The sequence below is a fragment of the Heliangelus exortis genome, chromosome 2 (assembly GCF_036169615.1).
Source record: "Heliangelus exortis chromosome 2, bHelExo1.hap1, whole genome shotgun sequence".
Taxonomy (NCBI): domain Eukaryota; kingdom Metazoa; phylum Chordata; class Aves; order Apodiformes; family Trochilidae; genus Heliangelus; species Heliangelus exortis.
This window is the reverse complement of record NC_092423.1, coordinates 98,558,169-98,574,269: the sequence shown is the minus strand read 5'-3', so window position 1 is coordinate 98,574,269 and position 16,101 is coordinate 98,558,169. Positions and strand designations below refer to the sequence as shown.

Below are 16,101 nucleotides of genomic sequence, written 5' to 3'. Positions count from 1 at the left end.
GAATCACCTTCACAAAACTGAGTATGTGCCTTGACATTTGGGCCCCAAATACTGACTCTCTAGCTTTCACCATCACTTTGGGGTTTTTTTCATGTTTTTACTGTACTGTTGGATGAGTGGCAAATACTCCTACATGATCCACTTACACTGAAAAGTGTACTGCCACTAATCTCAGGATCCTAGCAATTCAGTTCAGATTGAACATTTAGATTCTACTTATCCAAATTCCTGCTCTGTTTTCAGCTGGATTCTTTCACTCATGAACTAAGAGATGGTACATGCCTCTGGTCCATAAAAACTTTCATTCAAGACACGTCAGCCCTGTGATAGTGGTGAAACACCCTCTGCTGTGATGTAACCTATTGTATGTTTTGCAAGAAGACAGCAACCAGGACACTACATAATCATGTATTAAAGCATGCAATAGAAGCAACAACTATGGGATGCTCTTCTTGAAGCTAAGGCATCTGTCAAAATAGTTGGTAAGCATTTTGAAGGGTATAAGAGAGCAACATCTACAATGTGCTGGATCCTCCTTATATATAAAGGCAGAATTTCCTTTGTGTGGTGCAATCAAAGACAGTTGGTGCTTTCAGTTAAAAAGCATCTATTTATTTTATGCTAATGTAGGGTGTTGAGGTTGTTTTCCAGTGGATGTTAATGCACAGGTCACTGCTTGGTAAATACGTATTTTACAGGTTGTTCACTCAATTGTTTGACACAAACAGATTTGTCTCCCAAAACCAATCTGTTTCCCATATCCTGGAACTAAAAACTGTGGCAAAGTTGCTCAAATTGGCTCATTGTGAAGACATATAGGAGTATTTCTTCATGTAGCAGTATATAAATAGCTGCATCTGTTAATATTATGTTGGTCACTGGAAAAAAATAGGAGATGAAACCAGTTTTTTAATACAACAGGGTCACTACAAAATCTAAACATGTGCTGCAAAAGCAAAGAGGTTCAAACACAGTTGATATTACTGAAGCTACTCTAAATTATACTAAGGTATAGGTCAACCATAATAGCATACTACCTTTTGTTTAAAATGTAGAGACACATTGTTTCATTCGGTAGCCAGGTGCCCCTTAAGAAAGGGTTACAATTTTATCATGGAATCATAGAATGGTTTGAGTTGGAAGGGACCTTAAAGATCATCTAGTTCTATCCCCGGCCATGCACAGGGACACCTTCCACTGGATCAGGTTGCTCAAAGCCCCATCAGACCTGGCCTTGAACACTTACAGGGAAGGGGCGTCTACAACCTCCTTGGGCAACCTGTGCCAGTATCCCTCTACCCTCACAGTGAAGAATTTCTTCCTGATGTCTAATCTACATCTACTCTCTTTCAGCTTAAAATATCAGAGTAGAAAAGCTGCTGAAGAAGAGCATGGAGACAGACAAAGCAGAAAGAACAGCCCATTTGAGATCCATTCGGAGTAACCTGAATTTGTGCAGGACTCCTGGTGAGCAGGGCTGCCACTGCCTTTGAACTGGCTGACTTCAGGCACCAGCCATCCCTCCACAGCCCACAGCAGCACGCTGCTGGAGTACTACTGTTGCCAACGCTGTCTGAGCGAGCAAGCAAACCCGAACACATCCTTATTATTTTCTCCTGCCGTCGCACCCAAAGCCTTCCTCCCACGGCACCCTTAGTCAGCGTGTGGGCGAGAAGCCGCCTGTGTGTGTTAACAGGGTCTGAAAACCCGTGTGTTGTAGCTGTGAGGATGGCAGGTTGGCGGGGGGGATGCCTCGGCCCCCCCTATCTTCCCCCTCCCCCAAACACACACCGGGCATCTGTCACCCTGAGGGGTCCCTTTCTGTGAGAGGCCTCGGCCTTTGCCTTCTTCCCCGAAGATGCCGGGGGAGAGGTTGTAGGTCAGGGGTTTGGGCCTGGGCCGCCACCGTCGGGGCCGGGGGGTGTGCAGCTCCCGGGGCTCACACAGGCGGCCCGCCCGGTGGTTTTTCCAAGAGGGAGGAAAGAAGACGGGCGGGCGGCGTAGGCTGCGAGAGGGCGAGTGTTCCCCAGTCTATGAGCGGAGCTGGGGAACCCTCGCCCCCCCCGGCAGAAGCAGGCGGCCATCGGTCTGGGTGGCGTGAGGGGCCGGCGGAGCCGGTTGAGGGGTGAAGGAGGGGAGGGCTGCGAACGTGTGTGCGCCTGTGTGGCGGCGCGGCCGGCGTGCCCCCGCCCTTCCCCCCCGCCGGCGCCGGGCGCTGCGCGGTGGGCTGGCGCTGGGGTATTTACGGTAAGGTGGGAGCCGGAGGTGGCAGCTCCCGGTGTCAGGTGATCGGGGTTGAGGAGCCGTTGTCGCCGCCCGGGAAGGAAAATGCAAGATGGCCCAGCGGGGCCGTGAGGGGCTCCGCGGCGCCCCCTCCCCGCCCGCCACCGCCGCCGCCTCCCCGGCGCGTAGGGCCGGCGGGAAGCGCTGAGGCCAACCCCGCCGCGCCAGAGCCCGTCCCCGGCGGGGGGCACCGAGCCATGGGGCTCTGCTACAGCCTGCGCCCGCGGCTCTTCGGCGACACTGGCGGCTCCATCTCCAGCGCCGGAGCCACCTCGGAGCCCGAAGCGCCGGCGGAACCTCACGCCGCCCCGCAGCCTCAGCCCCTCGGCGTCCCGCTCCGGCCCGGCGGTAAGCCCGGCGGGGAGGCGGACGGGCCGCCGCTGCTGCTGCAGAACGGCGGCGGTAACGGGGCGGCCCCCGAACGGCCGTCGCTGCCCAAGGCCGGCGGCCCCGGTGGCGGAGGGAAGGTAGCGCGGCAGCAGACGCTGCATCAGCCGCCGGCTCTGCAGAGACCCTGGGAGAAGCTGCGACTGGAGGAGCGGGAGGCGGAGAAGGAGGCGAGGAAAGTCAGCAAGAGCATCGACCGAGCGCTCAAGGAGCAAAAGCGGGAGTACAAGCAGACGCACCGCCTGCTGCTGCTGGGTATGATGTGTGTCTGTGTGTGTGCATGGATGGATGTGTGGGTGTGCGGGGCGTGTGTCGGGGCGGGCAGGTGCCCCCCGGGGCTCCCCGGCAGTGCCCCCTTCCTTGGCTTCCTCCGTTTTCTTTGGGCGCTATCCATCCCTCCTTTGTCTCTCCGATGCACCCCCGCCCTCCCATCTCGGCCCTGCCCTCAGGCCGTCTCCGTCCCCCGGCTCTCCCCCTAGACAGGTTTACACCTTCTTTTCCCTTCCTCCTCCCCTTCTTCTCTCCTCCCCCCCTTCTGTCCCTGGCAGTGGTTTTGAAATGGAGAACACGGTCGGCGCTTGTCCTGCGAGGGCGAGCGGCTCCACCCAGGCCGCCGGGCGGGAGCGATGCGGATGGGGGAGCAGCGGGATCTTCCGGGGGAGGGGAGCCTTACCCCGGGCAGGGGGCTGCCCCCATCGCCGCCCCCGCACCCCTCCCTCCCCCCCGGAGCCTGCTGAGGCGAGAAGTTGTCTTAGCGCCCGAGTAACTCGGAAGCATAAAAAAAAAAAAAAAACAAAACAAACGCACACATAGTAGAAAGGAGGAAAACCAGCGATGCTTAAGATGTGTATGTATAGCCTGTGGGTGATCTTCCTCTGCCGTGTGTAACTAGAGATGTTTAACGAGTAGCGGGAGTATGGGCTTGTGGCTCCTAAATGAGAGGAGTGCTGATGAGCAATAGGCTCCTTATTTGAAGCAGCAGCGAGCGGTGTAGAGGGGAAATATGCGGGTGTAGGCATGTGTATTCCTCACAGACGTCGCCTCTACTACAAGATGTGTTGTTCTTCAGCTATCGGCTCTCAAATTTTTTAGGAATGACTTGTCAGCTTTTGTTCCCTCTTCTCTGAGGTGCTATGTGTGGTCTGCTCTTGCCACTGCTCTTTCTAAGCATTAGTTAATAGACCTCTCCAGAGGATTTGTACCAGCTGATACATTTACAGTATGAAAACCACAGGGGTATCTAATACAAGCATCTAATTTCCTGCAGGAAACAGAACAGTCATACTGCAGGGCTCTTTTTTATGGTGTGAGCAGAGGGCTTGTTTGGTCTTCTAGCTGTGGTCACAAATCTCTGTTTTCTGTTAGTGTGGAAATACATTTGCTTTTGCATTAGCTTGCTTTGTGTGGTTTTGTAAAGTTGCACGATCTGGAGGAATTTTGGTGGTTATCTATGTGTATTCCACGTTTTGGGTAGTCTTGTCTTTCTTTAAAAGCTTTGTTCGCACGTTATTGGATTCCTTCATTCTGTTGGTGGGTGAGGAGTGGAGACATTGTTAAATACAGCAGTGCACAAAAGGTGTACACAATGTTTGCCAGGACTGTAGTGCTCCAATTCTTAAAAAAAAAAAAAAAAAAAAAAAAAAAAAAAAAAAGGCTTTATTATGGCCCATAAAATACCAGCTTGTAGGATACCAGTACAGTCAGTAAAGGAAAGAGGAAGAAGATGTAATTCCTACTCCAAGGAATTACTAATATTCTTTGTAAAATGTTTTTTCTGACACTTGAACTATGTAATTCTAAAATTTTAAATATTTCATTTTAGAAGTGTATTTTTGGAATGCTTTTCTTCCTGTAACCTCTGAAAGTGTGTTGTGACCAGTATTGCTACAGGAAGGCAAAGCTACTGGTTGCTGTCCTGTCTCTAGAGAGCAATGTGATTCCTTGAACAAAAGGATCCTAACAAATAGATACTGTTTGTAGCCAAAAACATGGGTGGTTGTCATAATAAACCAGAGCAGTAAGCACCTGTTCAGAAACAATGCAATTTAAAAAATAAACCATCTCTGACCCTTGGTGCCCTGAAAGAAACTCAAGACTCCTAACACTCTCCGCACTGAATTTGGTATTAAATCTGTCTCATAATCAGAAAATTCTCTCTTGATCTCCACATCGCAGAGAGGAAATGCTGGATTATTATTTCAGCCCTTGCAGACCAGAGCCTGACATAAATGTTTGATTTCGGTGTCGGGAGAGCTGCAGGTGCTTTGTGTTGCTGTTTGCAAAGAAGTGGGAATGCTGCTCCAGATAAGGGAGAAATATTTAGAATGAGGAAGGGCTTAGTTGTCAGAGAAAAACAGTGAAGCAAAATTGCACTACAGAGGGTAATAATTTTCCATCTTGCACAGAGGGAAAGATTTAGGATGTATACAAGAGTCTTTTAGAATTAAGAATATTACTGGCTTGATATTTTATAGAATTTCTGGTGGTAAATAACTCATTCCCTGTCCCTACGGTCTTCCTGACAGATTTAACCTAAAAAGCATACCTTTGCTAGAGAGAGAAGGAACATTTTTGTAGAGCAACATGGAGGAAATGCATAGCAGAGGGGAAATGGTGAATGCAGTGACAGCAGAGCACTGTCACAGAATAAACAAAGTTGAGCAACAGTGCTGGGGTGGGCTTTGTTTGTTTTTTCTTTTAAATACAAGTTTGTAAATATCTTCATTTTGGTTTTGTCCCTTTATGTAGTATACATGAATTGGGACAAGTTTAGAAGAAACTATTGAAATTTAAGAGGAAAACGGAGTGTATATATCAAGGACCTACTACTAGGTATCAAAAAGATGTGCAAATAAATGCACTAGTATAAGAACACTAATAATCTCTGGGGTCTCAAAATAAATAGCATATTAGAAGAGAAGCTTCTATAGATGTTTGAAAATGACCTTCCCCTGAAAGCACACTAATTCTGCTTTTTTTATGTCAAGTGAAATCAATCAGCTTTGTGATTGTCTGTGCATCTAAGTCACCACAGTATTATGAAGTCTCAAAGGTTTTTTTTTTACTGTATATTGGTAAATAGCTTTCTGAGAACATGTTCTTGCCTGCCACAGCTTCCCTCCAACTAATGTCTCTTGCTGCATGTGCTGTTTTGACTCTTCCCTCTAACCTACATTCAGAAACACTCAATGTGTTTTGTCATAACCAATAAATGTGGAAAGGGGGGGGTGTATGGAAAGTCCTCAAGCTCAGTTCTCTGCTGTGCTTGCCCCTTACATGGGTGTCTCTGTTATCAGGTGGCTGTGAGGGTGATGTGGGGGATTTACTGGTGCACTGCCAGAACAGCAAATGGGGTTTGAGTTTGTTTTGGTGGTTGGTTTTTTTCTTTCATCTTCTGCAAGAAGATGAGCCCTTATAAAATGGAAACTTGCAATTGTGGTGGAATGTCCACTTCCTTGTTTAATGTCAACTTTAAAAAGAGGAGAAAGGGCTGGAAACCTTGACATGATAATTGTGCACTGTATCGTTATCTTCTCTTGTTTTGTTTCTTATTCCTTTAGAAGTGAAAATGTTAATCCATGCAGAATTTGCAGGATTTTTTTTCTAAGCCTGAGATGAGGAATTTTTTTAAGCATACATATTTATTACACAGATTTACAGGGTTTGGTCAGAGTCTTGTAGCTTTGGTTTGTTTTGTTTTCAGTTTGGTCTTTTTTTTTCCAGAAACTGCAAATACTCTTTTACAAGATTATTTTAGCAGCTGATTTCCTAGAAACAGTACAAACATTACAAATCACTTTATGGAAGCAATTCTCATTTCCATTTTTGTATTTTTAACTATTTGGGGATTAAGTGGGCTGAACAGGGATTGCCTTTAACTAAGCGCTAACCATAGTGGTACAACTAAGGCTCATGTGATGTCAATGTAAGTTATACAGAGAATTATTTTTTTTCCTGGATACCTGTTGTCATCTCCTTCTGATTTTGGCTTCTGTTTTTTGTTTTGTTTTGGGCGTTTGGTTGGGGTTTTTTTGGTGGTGGTTTTTTTCCTGGTTCCCCCTGAGCCCTGGTTGCTGTCCTAAGGTTGGATAACTCTCTGAAGAAGAACTCATTCTTTTGCACTTCTCTGCTGAACTGAAACTGAAGGTGCTGGAAGTAAAAGCTTTTCTGTTCAACAGAAACTGAAAGTAATGATACAGGGATTGAGGGACAGAAAATGGAGATAGCAATTTTCTTCATTTAAGAGGTACTGTAGTTGGTTACGTGCTATTTCAGTATTGACTTAATAGTGAAATTTAGATTTTTATGTACAACAGTATGTAAAAAAGAAACACATCTGCCCATAAATAATGGAAGTCAAACACAAAGATACCTTGCCAAGTTTAACGAGTTTCTGAGCCCTAGGTCCCTGAAAGCTCAGAGGTATATAACAAAAGTATTTACTATGGTTTTATTTTCTTAACTAGACACCTGTTGACTGTTGTCAGAATGGAACTATGTTGCAAAAGGAATTCTCTGACTAAAATAGCAGACTGCTACCTAGATGTGCTACATCAGTAGGCCCTTAAGTTTATCATCCCCAAAACAATTTTAAGTACTGAAATTTCAAAATACTTTATTTTTAACCTTTACGTAGTGCCAACTCATGCTTATTGATAAATATCTGAATTTAGTTTAGCTTGTTGAGCTCAGAAGTTCCCCGTGTCTGCATAAGGCTGTGTGCTTGAGGCATTTTTTCTGTTGCCACCAGAAATGATGCTCTCCCTTGTCAGTAACTAAACTGGGCACCACTGCTTCTGTTGCAGGGTTTTGCACCCTTTTGTTGCATCCTGTATATGGCTGTGGGGTCTTTACAAAAACAACTTGTTAGTTTGTGTTGATGGATGAGGGATCCCTGCACCCAGGTAGTTCTAGCATCTAGATAATGGATATATGTAAATTGTAGGAATAGATACTTTGAGGAGTTTGAAATAATGGGCTGCAAATACTGACCAATGTAATTAAGAAAACTGATTTTATAATCCCTAATCCTTTCCATAATTTGTGTGTTTTTCCAAATGATCTTCTGCTGTTGTTGTAAATTACGGCACCGTATTGAGAGTTACATGTTCTCCCTGCAGAAGAGGGAACCAGTAGGCAGAAATCATCAGGACAAGCTGGAGTTGGCTCTTAATTTGGGGGGTTTTTATAAGTGTACTGAAAATGATCCCTGATTTAAAATGCTTAGCTTTTCCTTGTTCTGTACTCTACTGACTAGTTGCATTTAACTCGTGTCTAGCTGTTCTAACTTCCTTCCATTCTATGATTAATTTTACTTAATTTTTAAATAAATTAATATTTAAGAAAAAAATGCTTTTTTGTTCCATTCCATGCTAATTGTAGCAGTTCTGGGAGGCTCCTAACTGCTGTGCAAGGGTGGGTTCTGCAGCTGTTGCTTAAGCAATATGAACTTTCAGTTATTAGGCAAGTTTTGTTTATTGGTGTCTATTCCACAAATGCTTATTGTAACATAGTCTCTTGATTAAGCAATCCATGCTAAAATTATCTTTGTCATTTTAAGCCCCTTTTGCCATTGGAAGTTCTCTACTGCAGAAATTTTATAGATGAGGTGCAGCTTCTGGATTTGCACATGTTTCCCTTTCTCCTTGCTTTTTTTTTCCTGATTAAAAGAAATAGTTTGAAACTTCATTTCTGTGTTCATCCCAGCCCTTTGGCATTCTTTAACTGAGTCGTGTGATATTTTTTAATTATCTCTTTTTTTAATCTCCAATATAGCTGTGTAAATAATAGTTCTATTCTGGACTTTTTTCCCCCTCATCTTAGCATATTTGACACAGTAAAACTATACAAATTTGGGGAAATATATACAGGGTTTTTTCCTAGAGTCATGGCTTCGTTCAGCTTTCTTTTCCAGTCAAGAACCAATTGAGCTTAGAAAGTTTAATTAATTAAAAAAAAAAAAAAAAATTCTTTTTAATCCAACAGCCTGGTTGAGCAGTTGGGAAAACCTGGCCCTCCCCTCTGCTTACCAAGTTTAACTTACTAGGTAGCTTGCTCTAGAAATATTTTGCTTTTACTGAATGATGTGTTTGTCTCAATGGACTTCTGAATAATGGTAGAGAAACAAAATCGTGTAAGTAAGATAACAAAGCTGTTGCTTACCTTACAGTAGAGGGATATAAAAATGTCAGAGTTACTGTTTGGCATTGGAGAAGTCTTGGCCATATGCTTCAGTGTTGTCTTAAATTCTGTGTGGCTTGGATCTGTAGTAATGGCCAATGAGTGGCTCCTCTTAGAGCAGGCACTTGATGAGTTGAGATTGGTAAAATGAGGAATGGAGCAGGTGTTATTCAGCCTGCAGACTGGTGCCATGGTTCCAATGAAATCCAAAGCTGTCTTTAACTGAAGATGCACTTCTATTTTTAGAGATGGAAATTGCTAATTACTTATTCTCTTAATAAAAACAACCTTTCATAGATGGTTTTAACTCACCTACTTATGCTTAAGATTTACAGCCCTTTGAGTCATCAAAGCTTCATTCACTTTATGGGCAAAAGTTTTGTCTATCTGCACCATTGCTTACAAATGTCTTGACACAACCGTTGTAGGTTTTTTTAATATTTGGGATGTTTTCTTTTGACTGAGAATGTCATAAATGTCATAAATGTCATAAATGTCATAAATGTCATAAAAACCTCAAAATTATTTAAAACTTGAAGAGGGGAGATTTAGGTCAGACATTAGGGAAAAAAATCTTTCCTGTGAGGGTGGTGAGACACTGGCACAGGTTGCACAGGGAAGTTGTGGCTGCCCCCTCCCTGGAAGTGTTCAAGGCCAGGTTGGATGGGGCTTGGAGCAACCTGGTCTGGTGGGAGGTGTCCCTGTCCATGAAGGGGGGCTGGAACAAGATGATCTTTAAGGTCCCTTCCAATCCAAACCATTCTATGATTCTGTGATTCTATGAAATCAATAAGGCTGGGGGGGTTGTTTTTTTCTTCTTTAAATATCCAGGAGTGCAGGGTTTGTCAGAAGTGCAGCCTTGTACCTGGCCTGTGCACACCACATTTATGCCTACTCCAAAAGTGCATGAACGTGTTAAGTATCCTGACTTACTTCATATCATACCTGCAGCATTCTGTGTCTTTAACTCTTGGCTCTTGTGATTTTTATGCACATGAACACTGAATAAAAGCTTATGGACCTAAAGTCTCACTGGATAAGCTATATGAATAAGGAAGGACAAGCTGTTTGGGACTAGAATAGATAACAACTATTTAAGAAAATACTTCTATTTTTCTTCAACATAAGTCACCTTGAACAGAATTCTGAACTGATACAATCTCTTTGAAGTCAAAGGTGAATTGCTTCCCCATAATCTGGTATTTTACATAAGTTTGTTTTTAAACTTAAGTTTGAAGTATTACAAATTCCACTAATTCATAGTAATGCTAAGTTTAAAGAATAATAAATTTTTCTTTCCCAAAATACCGTTACAGTAATAAGTCAAATCCAGGTCATATATCAAATTCTATACTGTTATCTTTATTTTAGTCAATAGTTTACATCATGTTGAAACAATGTGCATTTTGGAACTTATAAAGCTGTTTAAAAGGTGAAAGGTTGGGGTTTTTTTGTGTTCCTCCTACCACCCCCTCCAATTTTTAAAATAAACAAAAAGAATCTTTTGCTTTCTCTATGACAGGCAATACAATTCTGACCATTTCTTTTAAAAATACTTCATTCCTATAAAGGGCAGAATAAAAGTTCTTCTCAGCCATTCAAATTGTCTATTTCATCTTCAGAAAGTGCAGAAAAGGAGAATGCTGCTTCTGTGGTTTGGGTTAGTGCCTACAATAAAGATGAGTAGCAGGCTGAAAAAGCATCTGTAATAAACACCTGACAATAAATTGAGTCCTCAATCTCTTGTAGGTGTCACTTCCCCACCCCAAATACCTCTTTTAAAAATTATTTGAAAACACATACTTTTTGATACATGTAATATACTCTGTATTTAATCAGGCATGGATTAGAATTAATACAGTTTTATTTTTCCATGATGAAGAATGTAGGCTCTGTTGAACTGCCAAAGGTGTGAAGGATCATGGATTTTTTCTCTCGGTGCAAGTGTAATTTATATTAAGCAAATCCTCTTTTATTGAAAACTGTCGTGAATGTTGCTGGAGATGTTACTAACTCTGTTAGACTACTGTTCTCTTAATTATGGAGAATTAGTCACTCTGGATCATGAAACACATGCAGAATGCCCTGCCCAGTGGTAGGCAGTGCGTTCTTAATAATCATTTTCTTGAACGCCTCGCGTATGGTGTTCAAGAACCAAAGTAGAGGTGAACACCTCTACTAAGCTACAGTAGAAGAAAGCTGCTTTTTTTCTTGAGTGAGAGCACTCATTGATATTTCACATGCTTGAATACATTTCATGTTGATTGAAGAAGCTTCCTCTTTTGGATGATACTTTTTCAGACAGAGATACTCATATTTCTGCATGCATATGCATGACCACTGAAGACTCGCCATGAGGAGGCTGGTTGAGTTAAACTGCCCTTCAAGAGTATCTGCTTGAATAATATCATAGCATATATCACAGGCTTCAAGCTTTGTAAGAACAGGGCAAGTCTAATGGATTCAGTGGCAAGATTGGGGTTTTTTATCCTTTGACTTAATGGATGTTTGAATTACAAAATAGACTTATGGTCTTCTGCCTGTTCTGAGCTTGCTGTACTTGTCTAATTCATTCTTTAGGAGAGATATGAACAAGACATGAAGTGCTTCTAGTGTGCCAGCCTTTGCAAAGACAAACTTCTTTTTATTATGTTCTTATACAGGCTCTTTAGGCTTTAAACCTAAGATACAGAAGAATGTAATAATTTCTATAAAGGACATGTGCAGAAGTAACCAGTTCATAACTAAGACTTGGGGTTTTTAATTTTTTATTGGCTTTTTTTTTTTATTTTTAAATGACAAGGTGCTGTGGAAGTTATTTATGTCACATTACATGTCTGTCTTCCCCCAACCATCAAATCATCTAATATTAAAAACTGAACAAAGAAAAAACATCCTTGATGTTTACAAGGTAAGGTTTTCTGCTTCAGCTGTACTTAAGAACCTTGTAATATACTACAGGAATACTACTGTTACGTGTCATGCTGTACAACCTAATAATGTAGAAACAAGCAGGAAAACCATATTAAGGATTCAGTAGAACTTAAAGCCTTTCAGATCCTTTTATTAATTGGGCCTAGTCACTTCAGAGCATGGATTCATGCAGAACAGTAGCTGTTACAACTATTTTGCTATTATCTCTTGCAAATATATCAGTGAAGGAAGACATCAAAACTACAGGACAATTACTCGGGTTCAGACTGAATAGTTGATCTTCCTCTGGTTTAACATTTTGAAAGAAAAACAGAAATATCAAATTTTTTACAGTATTTTTTCACTTTTTTGAGGTGGGAGCAGGCAGTCAGGAGGTGTAAAAACAAATTATAAACCAGATTTTTTCATGTAAATTCTGATGGCTCTGTTGTTTTTTTAACAGAGCTTACCTTCAGGTTCATGTGTATCTTGGTTGCCCCTATAGGTGAAATTGCACTGAGAGGGTAACATAAGCTTTCAGCACTTGAAAAAGACTGTATAACAAATTTAAATAACTACCATGCATTTTTTCATTTTAGTAAATACATTTTTCTTACATTTAAGAATATTTTGAGCCACCTTATACGTTCTGTTTTTCTTCAGTGATATAAAGCATTTATTTTTTCTTAATTAAAGATTGATACAGAAGCAGTGTAACTGTTCTTATCTTAGTGCTTCCTTTTGCCTGCCTTTCAGGTCAGGAGTTGTAGCAAACTGTAGAGTTTCCAGGTGCACCAAGGGTGTATAAGGGTGTTGTTCCAAACTCCGTTGTTGCTCCCTCAGGTTTTCTTATTCTACTTAATGTGACATCTGGATTCATGAGCTTGTTGCCGAGTAGTATCTTTTGAAATTAAGTATTATTGAAATAGTACAGTTAGTGTGATGTTTCTGTGTTTTGTTTGGGGTCTTTTTTTGTTTTGGGGTGTTTTTTTATTTTTTAAATCGGGAAAATACAATTATATTTAAGAAGGCAAAATATTCCCTCATAGGGTCTTCTGCCTCTTGACTCTATATGTAGAGGTGGGGATCTTGACTCAGAGAGCCAAAAAATGAAGAAAACTGCCTACAGTGGTGTTTGGCTTGCAGTACTCAGAACTGTTTTTTTCTGTGAGTGGGTTCTAGCTCCAGGTGTATGTAAACTGTACCTCTGAACTACCAGAGGTAGAAGAAAAGCTGTTCCATGGAAAAGCTGGAAAGGAGAGAGTAGTTTCTTGATACTTGAAGTTGCTTATCATTTCATGGAGCAAGAATCACCTGAAAAGTAACCTACACCAAAAACCCTTTTGGCAACAGTCCTTGTCTAGTTAAAAGGGTTTCTCAGATACGTGATCTGTCTGCCAGGGTCTGAATAGTACTTTCCAGCACATCAGGAAAAATTATAAGTATAAGGTCAGAGCACCCTTTCAGGTCACTGTGTTACAGAGGATTTGGGGGGTGGGCAGAGGTGAAGTGGGACTGCTCGTTCATGCTGCTTCATCCTATACCTGGTGCCACTGCTGGTGCTCCTGGCCCATCAGTTTCAGGAGAAGGAAATAAGGGATTCCCATGCTCAGAATGAGAATCAGCAAATGTTTCACACTCTGGCTGCCTCCTGATAAAGTGTTTAAGAACAGATACATGTTAATCCCTGATTCGGTTTTTGAGGGAGATCATTGACATTGGTGCCAGAGTTTCTCAAGGGTTTTGCACCCCATGATGGGGTTCTCCAGCACTGTGTTCTCGTACTTGTAGATTGAGTGCTGGGCAAAGCAAGTATATACCTTTCTCAAGCCTAAACAGCATAAGATCAGTACATCCCAATAAGTTGACTGCCATTGAAATGTAACATTTTCTAATGACAACATTTCTCTAAGATAAAGATGTTTATTTTGTTTGTTTGTGTTTTGTTTGTTTGTTTTGTTTTATTTTTTCCTCTCCTCTCCTCCTTTGACTTCCTGCTTACAAAGTGAAAAGCCTTCCTGTAGTACCTGACTGTCTCTTTACAGGTCAAATAAGCTTATCTAAACGTAAGAATTTCTGCTAGTGGCTTTTGGGGTGTTTTTTTCCTGTGTATTTTGTATCCTGTTGCTCCTGGTAAAAGAGGGAGGATTAGGGAAAAAAAAAAAAAAAAGTATTAGAAACTTAACTAGAACTTGCTGTTTACATGATATGTGAAGAAATGTTGAACTAATCTCTATTAATCCTATGTCAGAAAAAAAACCAATTTGAAGATAGTTCTGAGTATCAAATAAAGAAATATACTGCATTGTTTATGCTCAGTCCTTTATCCCTAATGCAGTTCTCTCTAAAGTTAGACTGATAAAAACTTCAGTATTGGTAACTGTTTCATCATTATGGGCTAAGCAAGCAGGCAATGGAGCAAATTTAAGGAATTTATGAATAAGTAGACTCAAAGGTCAGAAATTACCAGTAATATTTTTCCAATTGGCTACCTATATAAACAAGAAATCATTTTACTTTGCAATAGTCTCTGTGCTCTCAATTGGTAAGTTGCTAGAATTTTAACATGAATGTTAAGGTAATCTTCATATAAAGTATTTAAACAGCATACATGCTATTTCAGTTCTGAATAGGGCACACTGTCCCACAGATGAACTCCTCTTTGGTTTGAATTCAAACTACACTTGCTTTCTCTAGCTTGTGTGTGGCTGTAACTCAGGTAATTTTCCAGTCCTTGAAAGAAAACAGGCTGGAAAATATTTTGTGAAAGCTGTGAATTTCACCTATTGGTCTAGTCTGAACTGTTCTTTCAACATCTTGGAAGCAGGCAATGCCAACTTCTAATGGTGTTTTGTTTCTGTTTGTTTTCTGGAGGAAGCATTGTTTCTATTTTTGACTGGGTTCATCAGGCAATACAGAATTACTGTATATCACCTTCTGCTATGACCTTGCAGCAATACTCTCATTGAAGAGTATTTGACTGTACCATGCTTATCAGAGCTGCTGTTCTTTAATGTTATTGCTTGTCGTCACTCCAGCCTTTTGATAAGGTAGCTTTATTCACAGTGGTATCTTTAATCAATAACTAAAAGTATTCTGATCCAGTTAGAACGTTACTAGCAGTACAGCAACTAGTTGATGATTCACAATTAGTTCTTGAAATCCATTTATGAGCTGATTTCTGACCCGCTAAAAATGTCTTGATCATTTGCAAAATAACAAGTGGCATACATAGGCTGCTTATTTATAATATAAAATGTCTTATATTGACATAAGCCTTTAATTTAATCAACTGTGTATGTTACCAATATCGCTCAAATATTTATTTTAATTAAGCAAATAACTTATTACTGATTTTTTTTTTTTAGAAGAGGTAAGTGGACTGTTTGAATCACCCTAAAACCAGACTATGCTCTAGGGATAAAATGGATCAAACAAAACACTGTTAATAGGTGGTAGATACCAGTCCTGTGCTCAGTGGAATGTGATTTTTCTCAAGCCATGTGCAATGTAATTAATGGGATCTCATACATGGAAAACTTTATTTTCTGAGTCCCTGAGTTTATTTTGTAGTGTAATAGTAACTGTGACGGACATTCCTCACGCTCTTATTTGGGGTGATTTGCAGGACATGCGTGGATCCTTCCTGTGAGGAATTCTCCCCTAATATTAAGAAATGAGCTGTTTAGATCACCTCGTGAAGGAGGAGGGCAAGAACCTCTTGTTTAAAGAATTACTTGTGTTGACACGCAGCATTGTTTGCTGCTACTATTTTAAGGTAAAGAACATAACCTGATGTTTCTAGGTGAATGCTTGCATTAAACAGTGAGGCTGGCCATCCACCTCTTGGTCTAGGATGGTTTAGAAGAGCATAGTGCTTGTATGATTTATAGCAAACCAAAATAATTTTTTTAACTCCAGGAGATACTTTGGAAAAAACAGTGTTTTGTTTGATCCATTTTATCCCTAGAGCATAGTCTGGTTTTAGGGTGATTCAAACAGTCCACTTACCTCTTCTAAAAAAAAAAAAAGCTTCAGCTTCAACAAGCTGAAAATGCTATGTCAAGATGAAATATGAAGCCAGTTGAATATTGACTTATACTACACAGAGCAGGAAAAAAAATAATCTCCTGGTGTTGTTTTTTGCTTCCTTCTTTTATTGGTTGCTTTCCATGATCCATAAGTGTCTTATGTGATAACCTGGGGTCTTGCAGGTAGTTGCTTGGACCTTTTCTAAACACTGTCTTTCAAATCAGCTGAAACCTGTTACTTTTTGCCTTCTTTGTTTATGACTGGGAAATTACTGATGATTCAGGTTTTGAAATCAATCTTATCATA

The 16,101-nt window shown here is 41.2% G+C and overlaps 1 protein-coding gene across 2 annotated transcripts in view; it reads left to right on the top strand.

Moving 5' to 3' along the window:
- The first annotated feature begins 2,220 nt into the window (after positions 1-2,220).
- The window catches only part of GNAL (G protein subunit alpha L), a 193,818-nt gene continuing 179,937 nt past the window's right edge, over positions 2,221-16,101 (top strand). Inside the window, exon 1 of one of the 2 annotated variants that reach the window (XM_071737111.1) lies at positions 2,221-2,925. In XM_071737111.1, the coding sequence (XP_071593212.1) occupies positions 2,481-2,925 (445 nt within the window). In that variant the 5' untranslated portion in view covers positions 2,221-2,480. The remainder of the gene's footprint in view (positions 2,926-16,101) is intronic. The other variant, XM_071737110.1, reaches the window with a different exon arrangement.